This window comes from Antechinus flavipes, chromosome 1 (genome assembly GCF_016432865.1).
Source record: "Antechinus flavipes isolate AdamAnt ecotype Samford, QLD, Australia chromosome 1, AdamAnt_v2, whole genome shotgun sequence".
NCBI classification, from domain to species: Eukaryota; Metazoa; Chordata; class Mammalia; order Dasyuromorphia; family Dasyuridae; genus Antechinus; species Antechinus flavipes.
In genome coordinates this window covers 262536187-262564092 of record NC_067398.1, presented here as the reverse complement: position 1 = coordinate 262564092, position 27906 = coordinate 262536187, and the positions used below count along the sequence as shown (strand labels likewise).

At 39.2% G+C, this 27906-nt stretch overlaps 1 protein-coding gene and 1 long non-coding RNA gene across 2 annotated transcripts in view; one reads left to right on the top strand and one right to left on the bottom strand.

Moving 5' to 3' along the window:
- Positions 1-27906, bottom strand: part of LOC127564594 (uncharacterized) — a 45119-nt gene that overhangs the window by 9319 nt on the left and 7894 nt on the right. Inside the window, exon 2 of the long non-coding RNA XR_007954313.1 lies at positions 14298-14386. This is a non-coding gene — a long non-coding RNA (uncharacterized LOC127564594). The remainder of the gene's footprint in view (positions 1-14297; positions 14387-27906) is intronic.
- Positions 124-26678, top strand: SDR42E2 (short chain dehydrogenase/reductase family 42E, member 2). Its single transcript, XM_052001223.1, has 11 exons — positions 124-935; positions 1355-1450; positions 3546-3603; positions 4862-4980; positions 8274-8349; positions 11265-11347; positions 14272-14409; positions 16622-16687; positions 18664-18727; positions 19772-19845; positions 25647-26678. The coding sequence occupies exons 1-11, from the start codon at positions 279-281 to the stop codon at positions 25896-25898; spliced, it is 1683 nt and encodes a 560-aa protein (XP_051857183.1). The 5' UTR covers positions 124-278; the 3' UTR covers positions 25899-26678.

The window sequence follows — 27906 nt, the reverse complement described above, 5'->3', positions numbered from 1 at the left end:
TAGTGATCTGGGAAACAGAACTATGGTTCAGTTAACTAATTTCTTTCTTAATAATGATTGTTGTTGTTGTTTTGGAGGGGTGTAATTTGGTGTTGTTATTGTGGAATTTGTTCACAGGTAACACAGGAGGCAGTGACCTAAATGGGACTTTAGAAGATGAAATTTAACCCCACAAGCTCTTCCCCACACCTTTGCAGAGCTGCCACTTAGGGGAGAAAAGCTTCCCCGTCTGCCAGGCCTAGACAGCAGGGGAAGGGCCAAGGGCCTCCCTTCCAAACATGGCTCAACCCAAATCTGATAGCCTGACAGCACCCCAAGCCCAGGCACCTCAGGGCAAGGTACCCCAGAGCCAAGCACTCCAAGCCCAGACACCCCAGGGCCAGGCTCCTCAAGGCAAGGCATCCCAGAGCCAAGTACTCCAAGCCCAGGCACTCCAAGACCAGGCTTCTCAGGGCAAGGTACCCCAAAGCCAAGCACCCCAAGCCCAGACACTCCAGGACCAGGCTCCTCAGGGCCAAGTACCCCAAGCCCAGACACCCCAGGGCCAGGCTCCTCAGAGCCAAGCACCCCAAGCCAAGACACCCCAGGGCCAAGCTCCTCAGGGCCAAGCACTTCAAGCCCAGGCACCCCAGGGCCAGGCTCATAAGGGCCAGGTACCTCAAAGCCAAACACCCCAGAGCCAGGCTCCTCCGGGCCAAGCACCCCAAGCCCAGGCACTTCAGGACAAACCACCTCAAGCCCAGGCTCCCAACAGCAAACCCAAGGAGCAGGCAAACTCCCCATGTCCCTCCAGCCAGAAGGCCCTGGTGACAGGAGGTGGTGGCTACTTTGGGTTTAGTCTGGGCTCCAGTCTTGTCCGGAAAGGAGTCTCAGTGGTTTTGCTTGACATCCAGCATCCTAAATGGGAGCTACCCAAAGGAGTTGCATTTATCCAGGTATGACTGGGATTACCTTTGCAGAAGAGACAAGTGCACCCAGACAGACAATTACACTTCTATTGGGAGGGAAAGGGTGTTTTTGGTTTATTTTATGCAGTTGGGGAAAGAAGTTGGTCAAATGGGGAATTTTTAATCCATGGGAATTAAGCTAAGTTGGGGGAAGAGAGTTTGGGGACAATATGAAAGCAAGGAAAATTGAGTGATAATTCATAAATCCAAAAGATCAAGATTCTTCATGACAGTCACAGATTTTAAAAAGCATTCTTGCTTAGCTAGTAAGACAATGTTTCTTAAACAAGGAAGTCTTTGTCTATCTCAGGGTGAAAACCTGAACTGGGGGAGAAACTGGGGTCCCAGTCAAGAACTCTGTGTGTTTCTTCCACCTCTCCCCCAGCTTCTCTCATTCTGTTTTCCAGGCTGACATCCGGGATGGGGAGGCCCTATATCAAGCCTGTGAAGGAGTTGACTGTGTTTTTCATGTGGCTTCCTATGGAATGTCAGGTGCTGAAAAGGTGTGATCAAACCCCACCCTTCTTCCCTACTCCCAGGACCTCAGCCCTGGTCCATGTTGGTCAGGGAGATGATGGCTACAGACACCATGATTAACAAGAAGTGATGAGGGAGCTTCTCTCTTTGTAGTTGTTTTGTTTTGTTGAGGGGGAAGGGGGCAAAAATTTAAAGGAAAAAATTAATTTCTACGAAGTATCTGCTTTCTAAGGATGAAAGAATTAATTTAACAAAAACTGAATAATCCAGGCCCCCACCCCCAAATCCCAATTGAAAAAGTGCCTACTGTATTTGAGGCACTGTGGTAAGTACCAAGGATGTAGACAGGAATGAGACAAGAACTTCACAGAATTTCAATCTACTAATTTGTCTCCCATTCCCCATATGTGCTTTCTCCTTTTAGTTCTTCCCCTTGTTTCTCTCTCTCTGTCTCTCTCCCTCCCTCCTTCCCTCCCTCCCCCCTTCTCTGTCTCTCTTTCTGTCTCTGTGTCTCTCTCTGTGTGTCTCTGTCTCTGCATGTCTCTCTCTCTTTCTCCCCCCCTCTCTTTTCTCCTCTTCCCCCCCACTTTCTCTTATTTTCCCTTCCTTGTGGTTCTTCTCTTAGTCTCTTTATCTCTGATCCACACACACGTGGGTCACAAACAGATGGAAGCAGAAACATGACAGAAGGGAAATGTCAATCAAACATATTCAGAGCTTCTGGAGAGGGTCCAGAAAGAAGCCAAGATTTCAGTCCTCCTTGGCTTAGGGATCTTGGAGTGACTTAGAAGGAGTCACGGGTCATGGGCTTTCTCAAGGGGACTAACTTCCAGTGTTAAAGACTATTTTGAAGGAATACTAATCCCACATCCAGTGAATGAGTTTCTCCCTGCCTTTGTATCTCACCTCTTTCAGTGAACTAACTGGGATGAATGAGAAGTCCTGAGACTAAATTTGAGAAGAAGCTATGGTTGAGAATCAATCATAGCATAAAGGAAGAGTCCCACATCTCCATGCTTAACTTGTCCCTGTCCTACCTACAAAGGATGGATTGGGGAACTTTTGTTGGTGTTTTCCCAGTTTTCCTAAGAATAAGGCTTAGAACTGAGAGAAAGAGAAGACATTTGGAAGGGGGGAAGACATGTGAGAACCCCTGATTCTGCCTATGGGAGCAGGGAGTAAGGGTTATTAGTTGCCAGCCATGGACTACAGAACCCTCCCTTCTTTTAACTCTTTATCTTCTTAAAACCAAAAATATAGTAATGATGGGGTTGGTGTAGGAAACAACATCGACGTCTTAGGATCACACATTTAGAACTAGAAGGCACCTTAAAGGCCATCAGATCCATTCCTCTCAGATGAAGAAACTGAGGCACAGAAAGGCCAAGAGTAACACAACTAGTAAATGTTGGGGGTAGGATTTTAACTCTGATCTTTCAGAAACTGCCTGTACCCCATCGACTACACCAGGGTTGTCAAACTTAAATGGAACGAGATCCCTGCAATACTAGTGACTTAGAAAATCACAAATCGAGATCATCTATGTTGTATTACATTTGTATTGGTATTGTTAAATATGTCCCAACCGAGACAGCTAAGTAGTACAGTGGTTAGAGCACCAGCCCTTAAGTCAGGAGGACCTGAGTTCAAATCTGGCTTCAGACACTTCCTAGCTGTGCAACCCTAGGCAAGTCACTTATCCCCAATTGCCGCACACATACATACAACTATATATACACACACATACACACACATGGTATTTTAATCTGGTTCAGGCCTGACCCAGAGTGACCTATGGACTCAAATTTATTGCCTCTCAATAGGACTGAGATTTAAATCCCATCCGTGTGATAAATGGACAAATTTCTTAATTTTCCTCAGTTTCCTCATTTGTAAAATTGGAAGGAAGGAAGGACCTGGATTCCATGTCTTCTGCTTCTATAATCCTCTGATCCAATGGCCTTCCCAGGCTGTATATATTCCCAACCCTATCAGCGCACACACACACACACACACACACACTCGGGCGCCCGCCCTAACCTTAGGGTCTGAATCAGCTACCTCAGCATCCAGCATGTACGGGGGAGACTCAGCAACTTTCCTCCCATCTTCTTCTTGTAGCTGCACAAAGAACAGATTGAATCTGTAAACATTGGCGGAACTAAAATAGTGATTGACGGTAGGAGCTCAGCTGCCCACTCCCTAGTGCTGTGACCTGAATCTGCAAAACTGCTGTGCTGTGTCCTAATCTTTCCCTTTCTCTCCTCTTTTCTCTTTGGGAGGAACTATGTGCTGACCACAGACCCTATGTGAGCACCTGGGGGAGCTGAACTGGGAACCCTGCAGGCAAAATTCCCACTGACTTGGGGAGAACCTGACCCAGCCTCCAGAAAGTGGGGGTGGGAGATCCCCTATTCTCTTGTCTGGGATGGCCCGTTCTGGAACATTTCCCTCTTTCTCTCTGTCTGACTACAAACTGGACCTACCAGTGAGTGGTCAATGTGAGTTCTGCCATCCTGAGGTCATGCTGAGAGTATGGTTGCCATGTCCACAGCCTTAAATTCAGAAGTGGCAGAAAGAGGGGGAGTAGGGATGGGGAAGAAAAGAAAGGAGGATTCTGGGGCCCCAGGGATACTTATTCAGCCTCAGATTACAACCACTTTAAAGTGTTTCTAGCCTCCAAAGTAGATGCTGAATCCTAGGAATGGGAGGAATAGAAACTACTGAAAAATAAAAGGAATGAATTATGAAGGACCCTCCTCAATATTTGGGCCTGGGAGCCTCTGGGCTTCATTATTTTTTTATATCTGGAGTGTTTTTCAGTAGTTAGATCCCTTAACATAGAATCAGAAAAACCCAAATTCAAATTCTGCCCCTTCTTCAAGTAACTCTTCAAGTCATTTTTCAGTCTCATTTCCTTATCTGCAAAATGGGTATAATAATAGTAAAGCTGTCAAGTGCAATACTATTTGCAGACTACTTTGTTAACATAAAGCACCAAATAAATGCTCTGTGTTATAATTATTCCTGAAAAGCCTCTGTTTCTAAGGCTATACAGTAGTTTTTAATGCTATGAAATAGTTTGAATCCACCAAGTACCCAAAGAGGGTTCATTTAGCATTCTTTTCTTGGTAGGGGCAAAGTGCACCCTCAGGTACATTTTGCCACATAAGCAAATGAAACCCCTAATCAGAGGATCCCAGTTTTATTAGTGCTCCCAGCCATCTTCCTGTGCCTGAGGAGAACAATGATGAGCTGAGTTCAGAAGAGAAGGTATTAATAGTAAGGAGAGGTGGTCTCTTTTTAAGGGAATTTTCCTGACTGTCACAGGCAATTCCTTACTCACACCATGTCTTGTGTGTGTGTGTGTGTGTGTACTTTTGTATATGCTTGTATATTTACACTTTTGTTTTGCATGTATATGTTTGTGTGGATAGTCTGCATCAAACGGCAAATTCCAAGGCTTGTCTACACCAGCACTGTCAATGTTGCATTTGGAGGAAAGCCCATTGAGCAAGGCGATGAAGACTCTGTGCCATATTTCCCACTTGAAAAGGTATCAGATTTTTGGGGATTAGAGGACTAAATTGGGGAAGGGGTAAACATACTATTCTATTTAAAATAATGCAAATTTCGTTCCCTTGCCTACTCTCTCACCCATCTTATCATGTTTGAAGCTGAATAATTAGGACCAGGTAGGTGACAAAGTAGATAGAGCCCCAGGACTGGAGTTGGTAAGATGAGTTCAAATCCAGCCCCAGACACTTATTAGCTGTGTGACCTTGGCCAAGTCATAGAACCCTGTTTGCTTTAGTTTCCTCATTTGTAAAAATGAGCTGGAGAAGAAAATAGCAACCATTTGAGGATTTTTGGAAAGAAGGAAGGAAGGAAGGAAGGAAGGAAGGAAGGAAGAAGGAAGGAAGGAAGGAAGGAAGGAAGGAAGGAAGGAAGGAAGGAAGGAAGGAAGGAAAGGGAGGAAGGGAGGGAGGGAGAGAGGAAAGGAGAGTAAATACAAAATGCTGTGCATTCAAAGCCTTCATAACCTAACCCCATCCAAACTTTTCAGTCTTCTTACACCTTATTCTTGTACATGCTCTTCATTCCAGTGACATTGCCTTCTTGGCTGTTCTGTAAAGACATTCCATTTCTTGATTCAAAGCTTTAATCTAGTTCTTACTCTTTGCCTGAAACAATCTTCTTCCTCTACTCTGTCTACTGATGTGCTTTAAATCCCAACTAAAATCGCATTTTTAATTAGAAGCCTCTCTTAATTCTAGTGCCTTCCCTCTATTGATTACTTTCTATTTATCCTTTTAATAGCTCTCTCTCCATATATATATATAGAAATATATTTTATACACACACACACACACACACACACACATCTGTTTTCATATTGTCTCCCCTATTAGATTATAGACTCCTTGAAGTTAGGAATTGTCTCTTTTGCCCAGTGCTTAACATAATGCCTGGCACAGAGTAAGTCTTTAATGAATGTTTACTGATTGCTTAGTTTCTTGGTGACCCCAGTGCCTAGGACAATGTCTGGCATATTGTAGATGCTTTATAAATATACACTTAATTAATTGATGAATACAATATTATGACACAGGATTCATCTCTGTGAAGAAATATAGGACCTTGAACTGTGTGAAGCACATACGCCCCTCACTCTAAAACTTATTCTTAAATCAGAAGTTATAATCCATGAATCTCAGAGAAATAGATTCAGGTGTTTGCTGCTGCCTCAGTCCTTGGTCTAGAAATAAACTATAACTCTGGAATCTCTCACGAGATATAAACGTAGCCCCTCATCAACAAGGTTACTGATGAGAAGTTTAATTTTTTTCCAACTTTTTCAGTTGGGCCTGGAGGATAATGGACAATGAAAATCTAGGAACTTTTGGAGGAACAACAATTAGGGTTGTGAATTGACTCACAACTGCAGGTCAATTGCAAGGAAAGAAACTGCTACCCCAAATTGTATATGATCCTGAGCAATTAGAGCCTTGTTTAGCTCCCTGACCCACTTAAGGAGTGAATTACCTGTATGGATCTGTCATTGTACTGGGATCTATCAGATTTATTCCCTCTTTACTTCATCCTCCTCGTCTACCTCACCACTGCCTAGCAAATTGACTCTCTCACTTTCAGGAGTTAGTGATGTCTCTGAATCTTTTTTTTTTTTTTACTGTATATGAAACATAAGTGCTGATTCTTGTCTGCAGATATGAGTGAATTACAGTGAGACTTAATTAACTACGAATCTATAATGAAAATTCCTCTTTCTCCTCTTACTTTCCTCTTCTCCACTTTCTCCTCGTCCAGTTCTTTCTTTTCTCATTCCCATATGCAATCCCAGCTGCAAGGTCCTATTAATTCTATCTTTTTGTGGGGGGAGGGGAAGAAGGGGCTGAGGCAACTGGGGATAAGTGACCAGGGTCACACAGCTAGGAAGTATTAAGTGTCTGAGACAGATTTGAATTCAGGTCCTCCTGACTTCAGGGTCAGTGCTCTATCCACTGCACACCTAGCTGCCATTCTATCTTTGTAACACTTTTCAAATATTTCCCTTTCTCTTCATACAAATGGCTACCACTTTAGCTCAGACCCTCTTTACCTTTTGCTTAAATTAGTCTCCTAATTTGTCTTATTCTGATTTTATTTTTTCTAATCCATCTTTCACAAAACTGCCAAAATAACTTTCTTGAAGCACAAGTGTAATCATGTCACTCCATTACTCAAGGAATTTTCAGTGACTACTTGTTGTCTCTAGCATAAAATATGAATTCCTCAGCCAGCCATTTAAGGCCCTTCATAATCTAGCTCCAGTCTACTTTTCCAGTCTCATAACTCCCTTTAATGTACTTTGTTCCAGTTAAAAAGATCCTGAACAACCATTTCTTCTCCTTCCATGCATAAAGTGTCCCCTATGCCAGAAAGGTACTCCGCATTTATCTCTGCCTGTCGGAATACTTTTCTTCCGTTAAGGCTCAGCTCAGGTACTCTCATCTTCTGTGAGATCTTCCTGATCCCCTTAGATATTAGTCCTTTCTAATTTTATAATATTTACTTATATATGTATTATATTCTTTCAGCAGAATGAAATCTCCTGGAGGAAAGGGAAAGCTTGGTTTTTGTCTTTCTACCCACAGTGCTTTGCTTGTAGTTTTTATACATTTTTGTTTAATTGAATTGAGTAGCAATGTAATCTTGGAGGTAGGAAGCCTAAGTTACTTCCTACTGAATGCATAGCCTAAATCTCTGATTCTTGATTTCTTCATCTGTTAAATACTAGCTACCTCATAAGATTGCTTTTTAAAAATCACATTATAAACTATAAAATGCTATATACAGGTAAATTATTAAGAAAATGGAAATGGAAATTTCAACTATCTCCTTAATTTGGCACAACCTGGTCAGACTGGGAAGTGAGGCAAAAACCAAAATAATTTTATAAACTTTGAAATATTATGTAAATGTGAATCATGAAGGATTTAAAGAATTGGTTTATCCATTCTCCCAATGCTGTAAAAAAGCCCCAGTGTCCCAGAATAACCTAAACAGATTGGGAAGGTAGGTAAAAACCCTCAAACGGTTCATATACAAGGGGTGCCCCCAAATAGTATGCTAGAAAATGAGAATAAAATATGGGGGGAGTAGAAGATTCAGTCACATCCCAAAGAGGTGTTATTTCATATCCTGAGCTGCAGGCGCCTCTTTACCATAGACTCCCTAGAGAGCAGTCCCAGTATGTGAGCAATAAACACAGTGACAGGTGAGGATATTAATGGAAAAAGACAGCCCTGGTTCTTGACCTCCTCTGTGGCTTTTTTCTTCTTGCTTCAGCACATTGACCACTATTCACGGACCAAAGCCATCGCAGACCAGATGATCCTCACATGCAATGGAACCCCACTCCCTGGTATGATGGGGACAAGGCACAGTGTTTATGTGGAGATAGAAAGAGGAAGGCACCAGAAGACATGGGGAGTGAACTGCCCCAGAAATGTTCTCAGTTTGCTTTTCAGAGTTGAAAGGGAGCCCTGAGTTCATCTGATCCAAACCATATGCCAAAAAGAATCACTACCACTACACTGAGAAAAGTGCACTATCATCCAGGTTTTGATTGAAGACTCCTCCTAACCCACAAGGAAGCCCATTCCACTTTTGGACACTTTGCTAGAAAGGTTTTTTTCCTTCCTTATTTCAAGCCTCAACTTGCATCTTTTTAGTTTCCCCCCATGGTTGTGCCTCCAGTTCCAAACATGACAGCTTCTCTGTCCCTTCTGAGTCTTCTCTTTTCTAGACTTAAAACCCCCTTACTTTTCAAATGATTCTCATACTGATTGTGCTCAAAACCCTTCACCATTCACTTTGCCCTCTGGACCCCCAGTTTATCAGCATCCTTCCTAACTGGAGTATTTAGAATTATATTATGGTTCTGAGAACTATTTTCGGCTCTAAATGATAAATCCTAAATTTCACCCCCATCCTCCAAAAGAATATCAGCCAAAATAATGAATGTGACACTGCTTTGCAAAATTACAAATGTCAAGTGTGTGTGTGTGTGTGTGTGTCTGTGTGTCTGTGTCTGTGTCTGTGTCTGTGTGTGTTGCAATGCAGCAAGCAGTTGACTGCATCTTCCCTTCCCCCAAACCACTATTTCAGTGAAAGAAGAGTAAAAATTTTAGGGGTGATGATGGATTTGGGCAATTCCAACTTCACTGGCCAATGAAAGAAAGTGCTGGCTCCTTCTCCTGATCCCAGGATATTCCTCCACTCTCAGTTACAGATCTCATTTTTTAAATCTAGCTTTGCTATTGAAGGATTATTCTCCTGCCTAAGCAAAGGTGGCTTCTGGCTCATACCTCCCTCTTCAGCTCAGCAGCTTCTGTGGCAGACACCTGATCCTCCTGCTTAGAATTATTTATCAGAGCATCCCCTGAGTTTTCCATGTTAAAGAGAGTCATGTATACTCTACCAGGCTGTCCACTTACCTGGGCAGCAAGCTCCCCAACAATGAATATAAACTGCAACCTAATCCCTCTGCCCAGGTGACCTGGAGTTTAAAATTAGACATGAGCCATTTACAGAAAGAAGCCTCCTTATCTAATCACTAACCAGGGATGCAGCTCCTGGGGTCACCCAGAATGGTTTCTACATCTGGCCTTTTCCAGAAGGAGCAGCACCTATCAAAGCTTGGCCCTATCTGACCCATTTGACGGCTGGTTCTTTAGAAAATCTTACCTGATGCTTTGTGACTACCTGTGCTCCAAGGACAGGAACTTTCAGGTGCTCACTTGGATCACTTTCTGGGTGATTGTCTCTGAGAAAGCTAGATGCTGTGAAGATTCAAATTGTGCAAGCTGCAACATAAGCCACTGAGACAGACCTCTGAACCAATGGTTCTTTATTGAAGGGTCCCTCCCTTCTAAAGAAGTGGATCTCAGATCTTCCTCACAATCTGAGATGCTCCCTTCTGCCAGGGCCTGATTTTTATAAGGTTTGATACCAGATTTGATACCTGAACATTTTAAAGAGGCTATACAAAACCCCATTGGTTGGTAAATTTTGCTTTACTGTCCAAAAAATGATGCATCAGTTTGGTATGTCAGCAGGTGGGGGGGGGAGAAAAGGGGGTGTCGCCAGTGGGGCAAAGCATGGGTATCTCTATTAAATGGTCCTAAGAGCGTCACCTCCTCACATTGGGCAAAAGAGAATAGCCCAGAGATACAAAAATAAGTTGGGGGACTTTTCATGCTATTGAGCCACCTCCGTCACACTGGGCTTCATCATCATAAGAAGGAAAAACAAGGGTAGAGGGCCTCCTGTTAGCTTCCTATGATTAAGTAAATGAACTTAAAATCTATAGTTCACACTCTGGGCCTAATATACAGAATATAATTATAATCACTGCTCCTGTAGAAACTGATAAATACGTGTGTGTGTGTGTGTGTGTGTGTGTGTGTGTGTGTGTGTGTGTATAGCAATATAAATATGTTTTACAATTTTATAAATATAAATACAGCAAACATTAATATTGATTGGAGTAAAGTAGGAGTCCAAATGAATTATTTCTCACAGTTCTATCCTTGGCTTGATCTAGCTGTGTGACCTTAAATAAGGTCTCATCTAAAATAATTTCTCATTTTCAAAATAGGGAAGGGGATGGTGGGAACATGATATCCAGGACCCCTTCCAGTTCCAAAATTCAATTCTTCTATAATCCATATGGGTGAATTCAGCCAGTGTATGAAATATTAGGAATAGGTCAGAGTGATTTTCGTTATGTTTTCTAGTACTTTCCCTTCTATGATTATTCTTTAATTAAAACAATATTTAAGAATCTAGTCCCTTTTGTGAAAATGACAGTGCCAAAGATGTATATTTAAGAGTTATGTTTTTCATTGTGCAGATGAATTTTCACTCCCTTGTAACAAGGGGCAAGACAGCTGATTGAGGCTGGGGATGGCTATAAGCCACAATGAAGTTACAGAGACGGGAAACCCATGACCTTGGGCCTCCTTTGTAAACATTTTCCACTCAAAGATCAATGGGAACTAGTATGACTACTTTCCTTGTCCCCACAGGCTCAAATGGAAGAATAGGTCAGATTCCCTGACACGCTGGTCTATACAGACCAAAACAGGCTGCCCCTTTACAGGTCAATTCCTTAAAGGGCTATAAGAACAAGGACCCTGTCTATAGTGAGCTTGGTCAATGAGAAATCTTTAAATGGGACACTTTGATGAGTCCTTTCCCAAGAGGGAATGTGTTCCTGAATGGCCATTCCCTCATTCTCTGGTCTATCTGAATGCCTTCTTCTCTGTACCACAGGAGGAGGTACTCTTCGAACATGTGTCCTTCGTCCCCCAGGTATCTATGGACCAGAAGAACAGAGGCACCTTCCTCGAGTGGCGGTAGGTACTCTTGCTAGGAGCTACAATAGAGTCAAAAGGTAAACTCAGAATCAAGCATCTTGCTCAAACCAGTAAAATTCAACAAACATCAAGCACCTACTAACTAGGTAAGCACAGCATTACCAATACAAAGAAATGCCAAAGAAAATACCAGTCCCTGCCGTGAAGAAGTTCACGTAATGGGGTAGATGATATATAAATAACTAGACACATGCAAGAATAGTTGAAGGTAATCTAAAAGGGAGAGAAATAAGTCGATAAGCAATTATTAAGTGCCTACTGGCACTGAGGGTACAAAGAAAAGCAAAAGATAGTATTTGATAGAATGTAGGAAATGTAGAAATCCTGCAGACAATAAAATCTGAACTCAATCTTGAAGAAAGCCAGAAAATCTAAAAGGAGATAAAGGCTCAGAGCATTGTGAGCATGGCAGACAGCTAGTGTAAAGACATACAGGTGGGAGATTGAATGTCATATTCAAAGAACTATAACTAGGTAGTTATATGGCTGGATCACCAACTGCATAGAATACAAAAAATGTTGCTAGAAAGCTAGGAAGGGTCTAAGTTACGAAGGGCTGTAAATGCCAAAGGAATTTTGGCATGTTTGATCTGATAGATAATAGGAAATTTGGTGATTAATCATGTCCAATTTTTTGTGACCCTATTTGTGGTTTTCTTGGTAAAGATACTGACTGGAATAGTTTGCCATTCTCCAGTTAATTTTGCAGATGAGGAAACTGAGGCAAATAAGATTAGCAATTTGGACACAGCTAGTGTCTGAGGCAGGATTTGAACTTGCACTTTCCACTGCACCACCTAGCCGCCCTAATAAGTAGCTACTGGAACAAGAACACAAATAACTACGATAGAAGGAAAACTGGATAAGCACAAAGGACAGTTTTTCTCCAAGTGCTATGAGAAATTGGAGGAAGAATAGTGCATTATTAGCTAGGGAAAAAGAAGAGTCAGAGAGGATTTTGTGGAGGAGATGGTTATCTATTATTGGGAGAAAATTTGTAACATTCTCTGATGAAAACGAGGGAAGAAAAAAATTATAGGCTAAATTAAAAGATTGAAGAATTAAAGGATTAAGAATAAGAGGCCCAATAGAGAATAGAGAATAGATGTAAATAGGGTCTGCTCAGATATGGAACTTTCTGTAACTACATTTAGCAGCATGGGAGTAAGTGGAGAATGGAGCAACAACAAGCATTTATGAAATACCCTACCAGGTACCAGATACTGTGCTAAGCTCAGGATATTTCTAAAAATTAAATTAAATTTTTAAAAATTATTTTCTTAATTAAAAAATTTTAAATAGCTCCTGCACTCAAGAAACTTACATTCTTTTTTTCTTTTTTTTTCTGTTTATACATGTACATTAACTTTTAATAACATTGCTTTATGAATCATGTTGACAGAAAAAAAATCAGAACAATAAGGGAAAAACCATGAGAGCAAAAATAACAAGAAAAAGAAAAAAAAGTGAACATAGCATTTATTCTCCATAATTTTCTCTCTGGATCAGATGGTATTTTCTATCCAAAGTTTATTGGGATTGCCTTGGATTGCTGAACTGCTAAGAGGAACCAAATCTTCCATAGTTGATCATTGCACAATTTTATTGTTACTATACACAATGTATTCTTAGTTCTGCTTATCTTGTTCAGCATCAGTTCATGTAAATCTTTCCAGGACTTTCTAAAATCAGCTTGTTCATCATTTTTATAGAAGTATAATATTCCATTACTTTCATATACCATAATTTATTTAGCCATTTCCCAATTGATGGGCATCTACTTGTTTTCCAATTCTTTGCTACCACAAAAAGAGCTGCTACAAACATTTTTGCACATGTGGGCCCTTTTCCTTCATGATTTTCTTGGGATTTAGACCCAGTAGTAGTGATACTGCTAGATCAAAGGGTATACAGTTTTATAGCTCCAGGGGGCAGTTCCAAATTGTTCTCCAGCATGGCTGGATCATTTCACAACTCCACCAACAATAAGAAGCTTACATTCTCATGGAGAAGACAACTATATATAAACAAGGTATACATAGACTAAATTGGAGATTATCCCAGAAGAAAGGGAGTAACATTAAGAAGGACTGAGGAAAGTTTCTTGAAGATGGCATTTTAGTTGAATACTGAAGGAAGCCAGAAGGTAGAAGTGACTTGAGAGAAGGAGTTCCAGGCATGAGAGACAGCCAGGAAAAATGTCTTGGATAAATTGCATACCTAGAATATGCAAAAGGCCCTGATTATGTCAAGGATTCCATGCAATGCTGACCATCCCCCCCAAAAAAAAAAGCCTTCTAACTTTGCAATGACAGAATTTGTTTGCGTCCCAAAGTGGCCTTCCTGTGTGTCCTTGGGAGCCAAGACAGGTGCCAGTCAGTCTGCACTAGGTTGAGAAATTGCTTCACCTGGGACTCTTGTAGATGAGCAGACCATCCTATCTTCAGAGTTTAGCAATTCCCAAAAGGAAAAAAATTCTGCTTTTACCAACTTAATTATTCATGATTCCTTCTCTCCTACCATTCCCATTTAGGAGATTTCTTTTTTCTTCCTCCTTCCATTGTTGTAATCTCACAAATCACAAGCTTCAGGGAAGCTACATAGTCAGGAGAACATGAATTCAGATATGGTATCAGACACTTGACACTTGCTAGTGTGTCCCTTAGCAAGCCACTTAAGCCCCTTGCCTCACCAAAATAAATAACTGCACAAGCTTCTGTTTGGATTGTGAACTCTTTGTATTTGCTTAGGATTCCACATGCATGTTCATTAAATCTAGCTGCAATGCAATGTCTTGTGGACATATTGTGGTAAACAGAACTAAGGGTCCCCTGACTCTCCTATTCTAAGCTACCCAAATATTTCCAGAAGTCAAATATGTGCTTTCTCCCTCTCACTTTCAGGGGAGCATCAGGAAAAGATTATTCACCTTCAAATTTGGGGATCCCAAGACACGAATGAACTGGGTCCACGTGCAGAACCTGGTCCAGGCACACCTTCTGGCAGCAGAGGCACTCACTGCAAACAAAAAGTACATCGCAGTAAGTTGTAGGAGCATTCCTTTGTTAGGTCCCTGGCTGGCTATAAAGTAATATTGATAAGGTTGTTATGAGAATGAATTGGGATAATATTCATAAAACACAGTGTCTGTCACATATTAGACAATATTTATTCCCTTTCCTTCCCCTTCCCATCAGAAGTTAAGCTCCTTAAGTAGAAAGTTTGTCCCAAAAATAGTTAATAAATTGTTGGGTTAGAATAGAAAGTTTGTCTACCAGCTTCTTTTTTTAAAAAATTTATTTATAGTATTTTATTTTTCCAAATACATGCAAAGGTAGTTTTCAACCTTCACTTTTGCAAAACCTTGTGTTCCAAATTTTTCTCTTCTCTCCTGCCTTCTCCCCTCCTCCCCAAGATAGCAAGCAATCTGATATAGGTTAAACATGTGCAATTCTTCTAAACATATTTCCATATTTATCAGACTATGCAAGATAGGGCCAAGCTTCTTAAATTGTGGTTTGTGACTCCATATGGGATCTCAATAATGAAATGTGGGAAGGTCACAAAATTATGATTTATTATCAGTAAATGTTTAATTATATAACTATTTTATGTACTTATATCTCTCAATTCATGCAAAAATTTCTTTCAAAAAAGTTTAAGAAACCCTGGTCTAGGGAGACAGTGGCTGCTTAAGATATTTAATAGAAATGCAACATATTTTCTCAAATACTTTTGAATGTTATTTAAAATTCATTAGGTAAAATATCAAAACCCCACAAAGCTACATAATTAACATCACAAATAATTGTTTTTGTATAACTTGTGTTTTCTTAATGGAGGATGGAGATGGGGAGAAAAGGAGAGAATTTGGAACTCAAAGTTCTAAAACCAAATGTAAATAATTGCTTTACATGTAAGTGGAGAAAATAAAAATATTAAATAAAAATTTGACATCACAAATATTATAAAAAAGAACACAGAATCATTTTATTCTTTCTACTTATATCTTTAATTCCTAGCACATTGCCTAACACATGCTTAATAAATACTTCTTTTATTGATTAATTTCAGTTGTACTTTAAAGGAATGCAAAGAAGAATTAGGAGATCACCAGTGATCTTAGAATGGCTTTGTTAAGTAAAGTCATTTACACAAAGATAAAATATGAGCAGTGGAGGGAACCTCAGAAATCACCTTGTCCAACAGCCCCCTATCTCCAAATGAATAAGAAATTTTTATTAAGTACTCAGTATATACCAGGCACTATGCTAAACACACATACAAATACAAAAGCAAAGACAGTTCCTGTCCTCAAGGATCTTAGGGGTTTTTAAAAATCATTGTGGAACATTTATTGGATATCTTCTATCCAATAGAAGAATGAAAGAAGAAATTTGGTAATAGAGCATATACATAAAAGATAAGTAGTAATATAAAGTAATATAGACTGGGAGTCAAATGAGCATAACAAAACAAATTTCCAAGAGGAATTAATAATACTTCTTCCTTAATCTTTGCATGTACTTTGTAGGTTTCTTATGGTCTTATCATTTTTTTCCTCAGTAGTATTTTCTTTTTTTAAATATATGTAAAGATAGTTTTCAATATTCATTTTTCTAAGATTTTGTGTTCCAAATTTTTTCTCCCTTCCTTCTCTTTTTTCCCCCTCCAGCAACATGTATAAGAAGATCTTATATTATTTTTTAATAGTTTATTTTATTTGTTTTTATTATTATAACTTTTTATTGACAGAAGATATGCATGGGGAATTTTTTATAACATTATCTCTTGCACTCACTTCTGTTCCGACTTTTCTCTTCCCTCTCTCCACCCCCTCCCCTAGATGGCAGGCAGTCTTATACATGTTAAATTTGTTATAGTATATCCTAGATACAATATATGTGTGCAGAACTGAACAGTTCTCTTGTTGCACAGGAAGAATTGGATTCAGAAGGTAAAAATAACCTTTTATGGAAATGTTTCGCATTACTTCACATGTGGTTTCTTAGTTGTGGTTGGGGATAAGGAGAGAACCTGGAACTCAAAAATTTTAAAATAAATGTAAAAAATTTTGTTTTGAATGTAACAGGGAAAATATTAAAGAAATTTTAAAGTAGTATTATTCATTTCTAATAAATGCTACTACAAGAGACCAATTCAGAATAGGCCTGATATGAGCCACCTGATATGTTCTGAAAATGGAACTGCTATCATATTGTGTACTTGACTGATCTCTCTCTTCTGTCTCAGAGTGGTCAAGCATATTACATCAATGATGGAGAGAGCGTTAACCTCTTTGAATGGATGTCCCCTCTGGTAGGTACCATAGACACTCACAGATGCCCCAGAGTATGGAAATTATACATTCTTCCCAACCCCCATCCCTAGGGCTTATATTTGACATCAGGGCTCCCTGTGTCACTGTGCTGTCCCTGGGTTGCCCTTAAAGGGTATTTAACCACAGTCTATAAGAATCTTTTTTTCTTCCTTAAAGGGTATTTAAACACAGTCTATAAGAATCTTTTTTTCTTCCGTATCCATCTTGGATTTCCCCTACAAGAATTAGCTCAGAAGTTGAATATGATCTTCTTTATATACTGTTTTTACTGCTAAGAGCCTGGAGCATACTTCTTTAGTTTATTCAGACGTAGACCTCTTCTCTTCCCAATCCTGAACTCCAATTTATCCTGAACCTATTTTTCTACATGCTCTAATGCCACTGTAAACCAAAAACAGAAACCATGTGGAAAACAGATGTTCACATCCAACTTTAGAAATCATATTTTTCTCCCAACTATGTTGCCATGCCTCCACAAAAGTCACCTACCATATTAAAGCAATTCACAATGATGACAGTTTCAAAAAAGTAAAGCCTTCACATGGTGGGCACATAATCTTTGGGAGACAGTGTTGTATAGTTGGCTCTAGAGTAAGGGCCTGAGTTCAAATCCCACCTTTGATCCTACCTCAACCATACAAGAAGAAGATTGGACTAGAAGGCCTTAAAGTCCTTTCCAGTTCTAGATCTATGATTCTAAGACTTATTACTATTGCTAATAATGATCCTACCTCATCACTTATATGTCCCACTTTTAGGAGAGAAAGCAATTCTGGAAGATTCTGATTGTTTTAAAGAAATTAATTTCTATCTGCCCTTTCTAGACCTAGAATAGGGCAGGGTAGATAGAGAGCCAAACCTGATGTCATAAAGACCTGAGTTCAAATCTGACTGTGTGACCCTGGGCAAGTCACTTAATCCTTTTTGCCTCAGTTTGTCTCATCTGGAAAATGAGCTGGAGAAGGAAATAACAAACTACTTCAGTATCTTTGCCAAGAAACCTCAAAAATGGGGTCACAAAAATTGGCAAAACTGAAAATGGCTGATTAACAACAACAATAATACCTAAAACATATGCTCAGTCCCTTAGTATCAAAACTCTTAGGATGGCCACAGGACTTTAGACTATGTGCAACTCTAAAGCGTCCAGGTCTGAGGCATGTCCTGTATTTTTTTATTTAAATTTTCTTTTTTGTTTTCAATTTACCTGCTTTCTTTCCTTCCCATTTTTTCCTCCCCATTAGGGAAAAAAAGGAAAACAAATTCTTCTTACAAATAAACAAATAGTCAAGCAAAATAAATTTCCCACATTGGTCATATCCAAAAGAGTATGTATATCTCAATCTTCACTCCAAGTCCATCACTTCTCTTTCAGGAAGAAGATACGTAACATGTATCATCATGAGTCCTCTGGAATCATGGTTAGCTGATCAGAGTTCTCAAGTATTTCAAATTTGTTTTTAATAGTGTTGCTCTGAATCTAGTCACTTCACTCTACATCAGTTCTTACAAGTCTTTAATTTTCTCTGAGTCTGTCCTCTTATTTTTTATAGCAAAATAATATTTTATCACATTCATATACCCTAACTTGTTCAGCTATTCTCATACAGATAGACATGCTCTCTCAGTTTCCCATTCTTTGCCATCACAAAAAGAGTTTCTATAAATATTTTTGTATCTATACATCCCTTTCCTCTCTTTGATCTTTTTGCAGTATAGACCTAATAGTGGTATCACTGGGTCAAAGAATATACATAGCTTAGTAACTTTTGGGGCAAAATTCCAAATTGTTTTCCAGAATGGCTGGACCAGTTTACAATTCAACTGAAAGTATAGAAAATGTCCTTTATGCAGCAAGGGGAAGGAGAGAAGGGGCCTGGAATTTTAGTGCCATCACCTCTCCATTTCTTGCAGGGCCCTAAACTCATTGTGCCCCTTTCCCATTTCCCTACAGTTTGATAAGATGGGATACAGCCGGCCATGGATCCAGATTCCAACTTCCTTGGCTTATTTGTCAGGTAAATAATGAAGACTATGTGGGGAGGAAAAGAAAAAAGAAAAAGAGAGAGGAGGGTTATCATGGCCAGGAGGAAGAGAACCCATCTACAAGATTCCATAACCTTAAAATTATTTTTTAATAATTCTCATGTCAAAAGTTGTAAATGCTTCCCACATGAGGTTTTACCATTTCCAACTATAGTTCATTTTTAAATTAGTTTTTATTGATCACTTGTTTTTATATCACTTTCATTTCCAAATGTATCATTTCTCTGCTTTGTCCAGCAGGTGAAATACAAGCTGTCCTTGTAACAAAGAATAAAAAAAGAAAGAAAAAAGTTTAGCAAAACTAACTATCACATGAAATTGGAGAACATATGCAGTGTTCCCCACCTGTCATCTCTCCTCTGTAAAGAAGGGAGAGAGGTACATTTTCTCATTTCTTCTTCAGGACTAAATTTCCAACAAAAGATCTGATTTTTTTTTAATGGTGTTTTTTGGTTGGTTGATTTCATCCTAATTTTGTCTATATGCTGTCAATGTAAGCACCCAACCAGAGTTATGAACAGAAGTCTCTACCTTCCTGACAGATGACTGTGGGGGCAATTGAAGCTTCCTCCTGTCTCAAATTCACACACCTCTCCACCACCACTCTATCCCCTTAACCCTCTCCCCACCACTTCCCAGGACTGTTACAAGTCAGAAAAACAGTCAACTGTATTAAGCAGAAACCCAAAAAATGTAAAAAAAAAAAAAAGATTAGAATTAGATGTGATTACAGTTTGTCTTTCTAGATGTATTTAGATTGCACATCATCTAATAAAATAACTATACTCTGGAAAATTAAATAGTTGAAAATATGAAATTAGTTCATATTTTAAGTGCACTATGGGAACCCTGCATTTAAAGGGACCCTCTAGAATATTTTTTATACAAAAAATGGAATGTTTTATAAAGCAAATCATCACCTCAATTTATGTTTTATGAATATTAGATTTACTTAAAACATAGTATACCCAGCTGTGGTGTCTAATCACTTCCTGTCCTTAATGTGCCTTTTATAGCTTCAGGAATGGAATATCTCCACCTGGCCCTGAAACCCATTTGTGATTTCCCACCTCTGCTGACCCGAAGTGAGGTAACAAACTTGAACTTGTCTCGAAGGTTCTGATTGCTGGTTTCCCTCATTCTTTCCCTTCCTGACTCTCTTTTCTTCTCTCCTGTATTCCTCATCCCTTTGTCCCCAAGGCCCTCATACTGGAGAGGCTGATGGAAGCATTGCCTGGGATAGTGTCAGCTCAGGATCACGCTTACACCAAAGAGAGTTGGACAAGATCTGGTTGCTCTTATTCTTTAAATCTCATCTTATTTTTATTTATGTCTTTGGTTTTTACTTCTTGTTCATTTCTGAATATATTGCTTCCCACTCTCCTACCTTATGTGCCAGGCATTGCAACAAAAATTTAAAAAAGAAAGAAGGAAGAGAGGAATTAAGCAAAATGTCTGACAGCAGATGGATTGTTTCACAAATTAGCTAGTCCTTTAGCAAGGACCTTCACAGGACAGCCTCCCACTCTGTTCTATCTTATCTGCAGCCAAGCCTGTCTACTCTTAGTTCATGTTGTTCCTTCCTCTTGGAATACCCTCTAATATAAATCTTATCCATTACATTATATACAATATACTGGCTTTTGGCCAAAAGACAATAATGTAATCTTTCAAGGCTCAGCTAAAGTGCCACCTCCTCCATAAAGCCTTCCTGGACCACACTAACCCTGGAAACTTTTCCATCCTTTCAGCTGCAATCTTACTTATTGGGTTGAAGGCACCCTTCAATTTAGTGCTTTGTTATATGCTAATAATGATTTATTAATTATTTCCTATGGATCAATCTCACTTTCCCAACTTGAGCATGAGTACCTTAATTTCAAGCATGGTGATCTTAATATTTCAGTTGATCATCAGGCATTTATTAAGTTCTTATGTGTCAGGCAATGATCTAGGTGCTGGACTTATAAAGACACAGAATGAAACCAATCTTTACTAGCAAGAATCTTGCATTCTAAAGCAGGTAGTAGGAGAAATGACAACAGATGCATACAAATAGAAAGATGTACAAATGTTTTGTACAATGAATGTACAAATAACAGAGAGGTTAATAATATAAGGTATTTAAGGAGAGGGGGAACCATCAATTGGGAGGAAAGATGAGGAAAAGCTCCAAGCAGAAGATGGTCCTTAAGTTATACTCAAGTACTCTATCGTATAGAAGGATGACTCCAAGAAGTAGAGAAGCAGTTTTCAGGCAGAGGTAATGGCCTGAAAAGAAACGGAAAAAAAGATGGGAAATGGAGTGTCATAGTAGGAGGTAGTAACAGAGAGAAGGACAATTTAACTGGATTTCACAGTGAGAGAATGATGTCTCAAAAGCCTGGAAAGATAGATTGGGGCCAAATACTAAAATCTTTTAAAAGCGAGTTTAGGAGAGTTTAAATTTAATTCTAGAAGCCACTGGAGTTAATTGAATAGGAGATGGACAGGAATAGAGCCCTACAGGAAAATCATGTTAGCTGCAATGTGTCCAATGATTTAGAATTAGAACTATCCTCATAGCACCAAGTTCAATATGTTTCCCTTGGGCATGATGTTGAGCAAACAGTAGGTGCCTAATATATAAATTTTCAACAAATTCTCTTGAGTCCAGGCAGGTCACTGTCCAAGATACTCCCAGATAGGGTAGGAAGGCATCAGAGGAAAAGCTAGACAACAGGGAGGAATTTCTAAAATTATCATTATTATTCAACATCCTGGCACAGAATTTGATGTCCAAGTAATCACAGGATTTTGAAAATAGAAATGGCATTATCTGGCAGTGGCCCAAACCACACCTGGAAAGGAAAAAGAATTTCCCACTGCATTATATCTAAGAAGTGGTCACCAGCTGAGAAGGGAAACAAAACACTAATTCTAATGCAGCCAATTTCACCCAAACTCAAATCCTAGATCTTCCACTCAATATCTGAATGACTTTAGGTAAGTTTCTTTAATTCTGTGGGCTTCCTCATTTGAAAAAAAGGAAACAATTGGATTAGATGGGCTAAATTCTCTTCCATGTCTAAAAGTATGATTCTTTACCCTCCTCAACGAAAATACGTACTATTCTAGGATGTGAGTGCCCTCTGCTGACCAACTATGACATATCACCTATTCTTCCATCCAAGAGATATCATGTTCCTGTCCTACTTAATGGAGCTGACTCCAGAGTCAACATTCCTATTTGTTTCTCATAGGGAGACAATTCAATTTGATCGAACACACATTTATTAAGCATCTATTATATGTAAGTCTCTGGGGATACAAAGATTACAAGAACAGTCTCTGCCCTCATGGAGCTTTTTGTTATTGTTGTTTAGTCCATCTTTCCCAAAAAGGACCATGACATCAGGGAGGGGATGCCATGAGATGCAAGTGAGTTGGATTTTAGTGAGGGAGGGCTGTGCAAGATCACCTGCCTCGCTTTCCCCTCCAGAGCCATCTGGATCCAGTGGCCAGAGATAGATCAGGAAGATGGGAGATGGCCCTGGATGCAAAGGGAGACCTCAACCTTTTTAAGTTAAGGTCTTCAACAGGTCTCAATTGGATGAATCCAGTACATTGTTACAAAAACTGTAATAACAAAAAGAGGGACTCAAAATACATGGAGAGATTTAAAGAGGGAGACATTTCCTATCAAAGCGAAATCAGGAAAGGCTAAGGTAAGAAGCTGGACCTTGAAGGTAAGTAGATAGTCATAATTGAGAGAAGATGGTCATAATCTACCAAAAATCCAGAGTTTGTCCACAGACTTTGTTTCAGAGAAGCTGCAAAGTTGGCTCCATGTACATGTAGACAGAAGTGGAGCTCAAGTGATGCATCAGAAAATAATATCATTAACCCACTGGGCCCAAATAGGAAAAAAGTCTAAGAAATGCTCCAATATAGAGGTTGGTACCTTAGGCTCAGATGAGGAATCAAACATTTCCTACTTCCTTTACCTTCCCATCCCAAGTTAGACATAAAAACTCAGTTTTTCTCTAAATAAAATTTTATGCTTCAAAACATAGATTCTCAACCTTTTTGTGTATGGATGCCTCTGGCAATCTGGTAGAGCCTAAGGACCCTTTTTCAGAATAATGTTTTTAAATATATAAAATAAAATACATAGGATTCCAAAGGGAAATCTAATAATATTGAAATATACTTTTAAAAATGTTTTCCCACTTAATTTCACAGACTTTCATAAAATCTATCTATGGGCTTCTTAGGTATCTGTGTACAATACATAGAAGTTCTCAGCAACTCTAGCCCTTTCCCCATTTCAGTGCATATTTCTCTCTTTTTTCTCTGAATACTACAGATATGACTATACAATTTTGCTTTTTATTGGTCCTTTTTTACTGCAGATGAATTAATATTAATTCTTCATGAGATATTAAATTCCTCAAGGGCAAAAACCATGTCTTACGTTCCTTTCTGTCCTCATAGTACCAAATATTGCAAAGAATAAGGAAACATTGGTTGATTAACAAGTAAAAAACAGATGTAATCATGATCAGTTTCCAGTTCAGAAATCAGAATGAGGATTCAGAGGTAGGCCTTGAACATAGGCTCCCCACTTTCCACTTGTCTGTCTCATAAATTCTGTTGTCATTTCCTAAATCCTGAATTTGACATGAGTACCAGACCAGCTCCAGATAATAGAGAAGAGCCCTTGAGAGAAATCAGTTCTGCATAATTGCAGAAATCTATATAAGGGGAACCTTTAGTCAAAAGGGAAAATTTATGGCCATACTCCAGGGATGGCCCTGGCACATTCACCAACAACTCAGAGTTCCCTACCTCCCCTAGACATTTTTGTGTGGGCTGCCCAATTCCTGTCTACCTGAGAGGAAATTTAGATATGTTTCATGTGAAGGTAATCTTTCAAAAAAGCCTTTGTGTTGGTAGAACAGAATAGGCAAAGCAAAACTTACAGGGAAATATAAGCTCCCCCAGTTGACCTCGTTCCTTAACCCACTGCCAGGGATTTTCAATATTACTTAATAAAATCAAGCATATCCCCAAATATTTTTTAATTGTGGGTATTGTGGACAGTTATAAAAGATGGCAGAATCTCTATGTACAATCTAGTTGGAGGGACAAGACAAAGCCACATGTGATAGTTGGAGAATAGTATGTGCCAGGATAGGAGGCATTCTATCAGTGCTTAAGAGAAGGGAGAAATCAGCATGCACATGACAGTGTAAATAATCAAGGAAGACATCATGGAGGAGGTAGGCCTTAAAAAGATGGGCTGCAAGAACATGGCCAGAGAGTAGTAAAGCCAGCATGTAATCATTATTTGTTGGCTGTGCAAAGTCAAATTCTGATCTTTGGTTTCATAATCTAGAAAATGGGAAAATAATATTTGCTCTACTACTTCCCAAGGTAATGGGTTTTTTTTAGAAGAATGCTTTATAAACTATAAAGTGTTATATAAACATGAGCTATTTTTTGGAATATAGGAGTTAGAACTGGAAAAGACTTTAAAGGTCACTCAGCCCAATCTTTCCATTTTTACAAATAAGGAAATTGCACCCCAGAGACATAAGTAACTTGCTTAAAATGAAACAGACCCTTATTAAAGGCTTACTTTGCATCAGGTACTGTGGTAAACACTAGAAATAGAAAGGCAAAAACACTCCTGACTTTAAGGATCCCATATTCTAATGGGAGAGAAAACATGTAAACAACTATATTCGTAAAAGATATATGCAATATAAATGGAAAATAACCCCAGAAGGAAGCCACTGGCAATGGCAGAAGAAATAAATAGAGGAAAAGGCATTTTGCAGAAGGGGAGATTGAGCTGTGACCTTGAAAGAAGACCGAACTAGGAAGGGAAAGCCTTCCAGGGATGGGGATAGAATTAAGAATTAATGCCACATTGAAGAAGAGCAAGTAGACCAATAAAGCTCAATAAGAGTTTGTGAAGAGAAATGAAATATAACAAAACTGGAAAGATAGGAAACAGACAGGTTGTATGGGTTTTATTTTTATAATGGCTTTTTATTTTTCAAAATACATGCAAAGATAGTTTTCAACATTCACCCTTGCAAAACCTTACATTCCAAATATTTCACTTCTTCCCCACCTTCCTCCTCCCCTAGACAGCAAGTAATCCAATATGGGTTAAACATGTGCAATTCCTCTAGACATATCTCTACATTTATCATGCTTTCATGAGTTTTAAATGCCAAATCCTGGAGATAATAGCAATATACTGAGTCAGAATATGAAGCTGGGAAAGATTTCTGAGACCATCGAGTCCAAACTACCTCAAATTTAACAGCAATTGCACTGAATTAACACATCTCTGTGGGCACTTAGGTAGCTCAGTGGATAAACCACCAGGCCTGGAGTTAGGAAAATCAATCTTTCTGAGTTCAAAGCTGACATCAGAAATTTACTCTGACCCTAGGCAAGCAAGTTAATGCTTTTGCCTCAGTTTCCTCATCTGTAAAATGAGTTGGAGAAGGAAATGGCAAACTACTGTGGTATTTTTGCCAAGAAAATCCCAAATGGGGTCATAAAGTATTGAACACACCTGAAAAAACTAAACAATAAATCTCTTTGTTTCTCTGAGGTTTCTTTCCTGAATTGTTCCTCCTTGAAGTGTCTCCCTCTGTTTCTCTCAATAGTATTTTCAGGGATCCTTCCTTCTACCTCCTAGCTCACAAAGGTTTCAAAACTTTTCATAATTGGACAGAATTAAAGATAACTTTCACAAAAAGCGCATGAGACTTCAGCCTGTCCAGCATCAGGACCACCTTCTAGCAGACAGGGTTGAACTATATCTCCCTCTTCTCCCACTCCATCCCACTCTTCCCAACGGCTCCCTCTAGCCTCTTAACCCCTCAGGTGTGGAGTATCGCTGTGACTCACACCTTCCAGATCCGAAAGGCCCGTGACCAGCTCGGCTACACTCCGGAGAAGTTCGCCTTTGCTGACTCAGTAGACCATTACATCCAGACCTGGCACAAGCAGCAACGCCACAGCCCAAGGTTTCTAAGATTACTGATGGTCCTCATTTGCCTCCTTGGTGCACTCTTGCTTTCCCTATCTTTCCTGGACCCCTCTTTCCTGGGGCTCTCTCATGGAAACCACATGTAAGAGTCACCATTCAAGCACCACAGGTTCCTGTCAATTCTGTAGGATCTAGTCCTGAAATAAAAATCATCCTGTTTATGAATCCAGAGAAATATCAAGTCATGGGCCCCTAGGGACAATATATCAGCTGGTTCATACAAGACTTGTCCAGTACTAAGAAGGAGGTAAGAGGACATGAACTATAAGATGACATCCAAATTCATTCCAGGAGGTCCAAAATCACATCTCACTGCCTTTTTCTTCTTATTTCAAGATTTGGCCTGATACCTTAGGAATTTAGAGCAGGAGTTTCTAGCCTTTTTTTTTTTGTCATGAACCCTTCTCAGAGTTATGTTTTTTAAATTCATAATTCATAATTGAAAATACTAAATTTTAGTTAGAGGTTAACAAAAATAAATTTTTACCCAAATTCATAGATGCCGCAAAAATCTATCCACAGACTTGTTGGGGACCAATAGACCCCAAGTTAAGAACCTCAATTTAGATCCAACTTAGCATCCCTGATTTAGACCAGTTTAATTGCATCGTATTTAATCCATCCCCTTAACTAAACTCCTATTTACCTATTATTACCTATACCTGAGGGATCCTGATATGTCCCTAGTACAGTATTGCTTAATCTGATCTTGGCTGCATTCCCAGTATGACAGGAATTATGCCCAAAGTCACTTTGGTACCAATTTTTGGTTCTAACTTTTTCATCTGGCTGTAAAAGAATATGTATATAACCATATGTAATATACATGTGTACAGAGAATAAAAATTATACTTCTGCAATCTCAATGATGACTGTTTGTGGGGATCCACTGATCCTGGACTAAACATGACATTGTGAGTATACACACAGGAATCCAAAGTCTAACCTGTGTCCTGGAGCTCTCCTCTGCGTATTTAATTCCTGTGCCTCTGTGACAATAAGCAAATGAAGGGTGGGTACAATTTTGGAGGGAGTATAAATATTTCTACCTTATTTGCAAAAGACTGAAATATGTGTGGAGTCTTGGGAGGGCATATAAGAAGTTTGTGTGTGTGTATGTGTGTTACGTGTGTGTGTGTGTTGTCCACATCAGTAATCATACTAAAAAGTTACAGAGGATCATAATTTGAAAATTCCACTATAAGAAGAGAGAATTAGACATAATTACCAGCCATGTCTCTTTCCTCTATCAATAATCTAATAGAAAAGAAAACAGCCATCACTGCTGCTCTCATAGCTGAGCATCAATGGGCACGTTAGGTACCATGTCAAACCCTCATCTCTTTGGCTAATAATGAAAAGGGTAGCAAATAGGGGCACATTTATGGAATATTCTGAGACCATGAGCACACAGCACTTAGTCATCTTAGTCACCATTGGGGCTGAGCTAGTGTAACATGTTTTAGTTCTTCCTCTATTCACTACTGGTGTACAGAGAGAGCTAACCTTGAAAGCATGAAGATTCAAATCTGGATTGAGATCTTACTTCTGACATACAAATTACATAACCCTGACCCTGATCTGACTTAACCTCTCAGGGCTCTAAACCAGGGCTTCTTAAACTTTTTCCACTCATGACCCTTCTTCCTTTGAGAAATTTTTAGGTGATCTTAGGTATATAAGTATGTAAAATAGGTATACAAATTAAACATTTACTGATAATAAATCATAATTTCACTATGAGATCCCATATAGGGTGGCAGATCATAGATTAAGAAGCTGGACTGTAGGTAATTATCTAAGAATAGAAAGTATTGGGGCAGCTAGATGGCACAGTGGATAGAGCACTGGTCCTGGAGGCAGGAGGACCTGATTGCAAACCTGCCTTCAGACAAATGCCTTACAAAAAACAAAAGACAAGAAGATGTTGGCCCTCTATTAGAGGGCTTTCCTCATTTTGGATTCCCATATGCCAGTGAAATTACAAGTCTTCTATCCTTTTTTACTGGATTTGGGAATAAACTGCAAGTTTATGAGTGCTAAAAATGAGCTCCCTAATACTCCCACAAAATAGTTGGGGGGTTATTCATTTTT

Bases quoted from the DNA above. Each gene is read 5' to 3' on its own strand.
- SDR42E2 (XM_052001223.1), top strand. From the start codon at position 279: ATGGCTCAACCCAAATCTGATAGCCTGACAGCACCCCAAGCCCAGGCA. The intron at 3,604-4,861 runs GTAGGAGCTCAG...TTGTGTGGATAG, and splicing joins AACTAAAATAGTGATTGACG to TCTGCATCAAACGGCAAATT. The intron at 11,348-14,271 runs GTAGGTACTCTT...TCTCACTTTCAG, and splicing joins GGCACCTTCCTCGAGTGGCG to GGGAGCATCAGGAAAAGATT.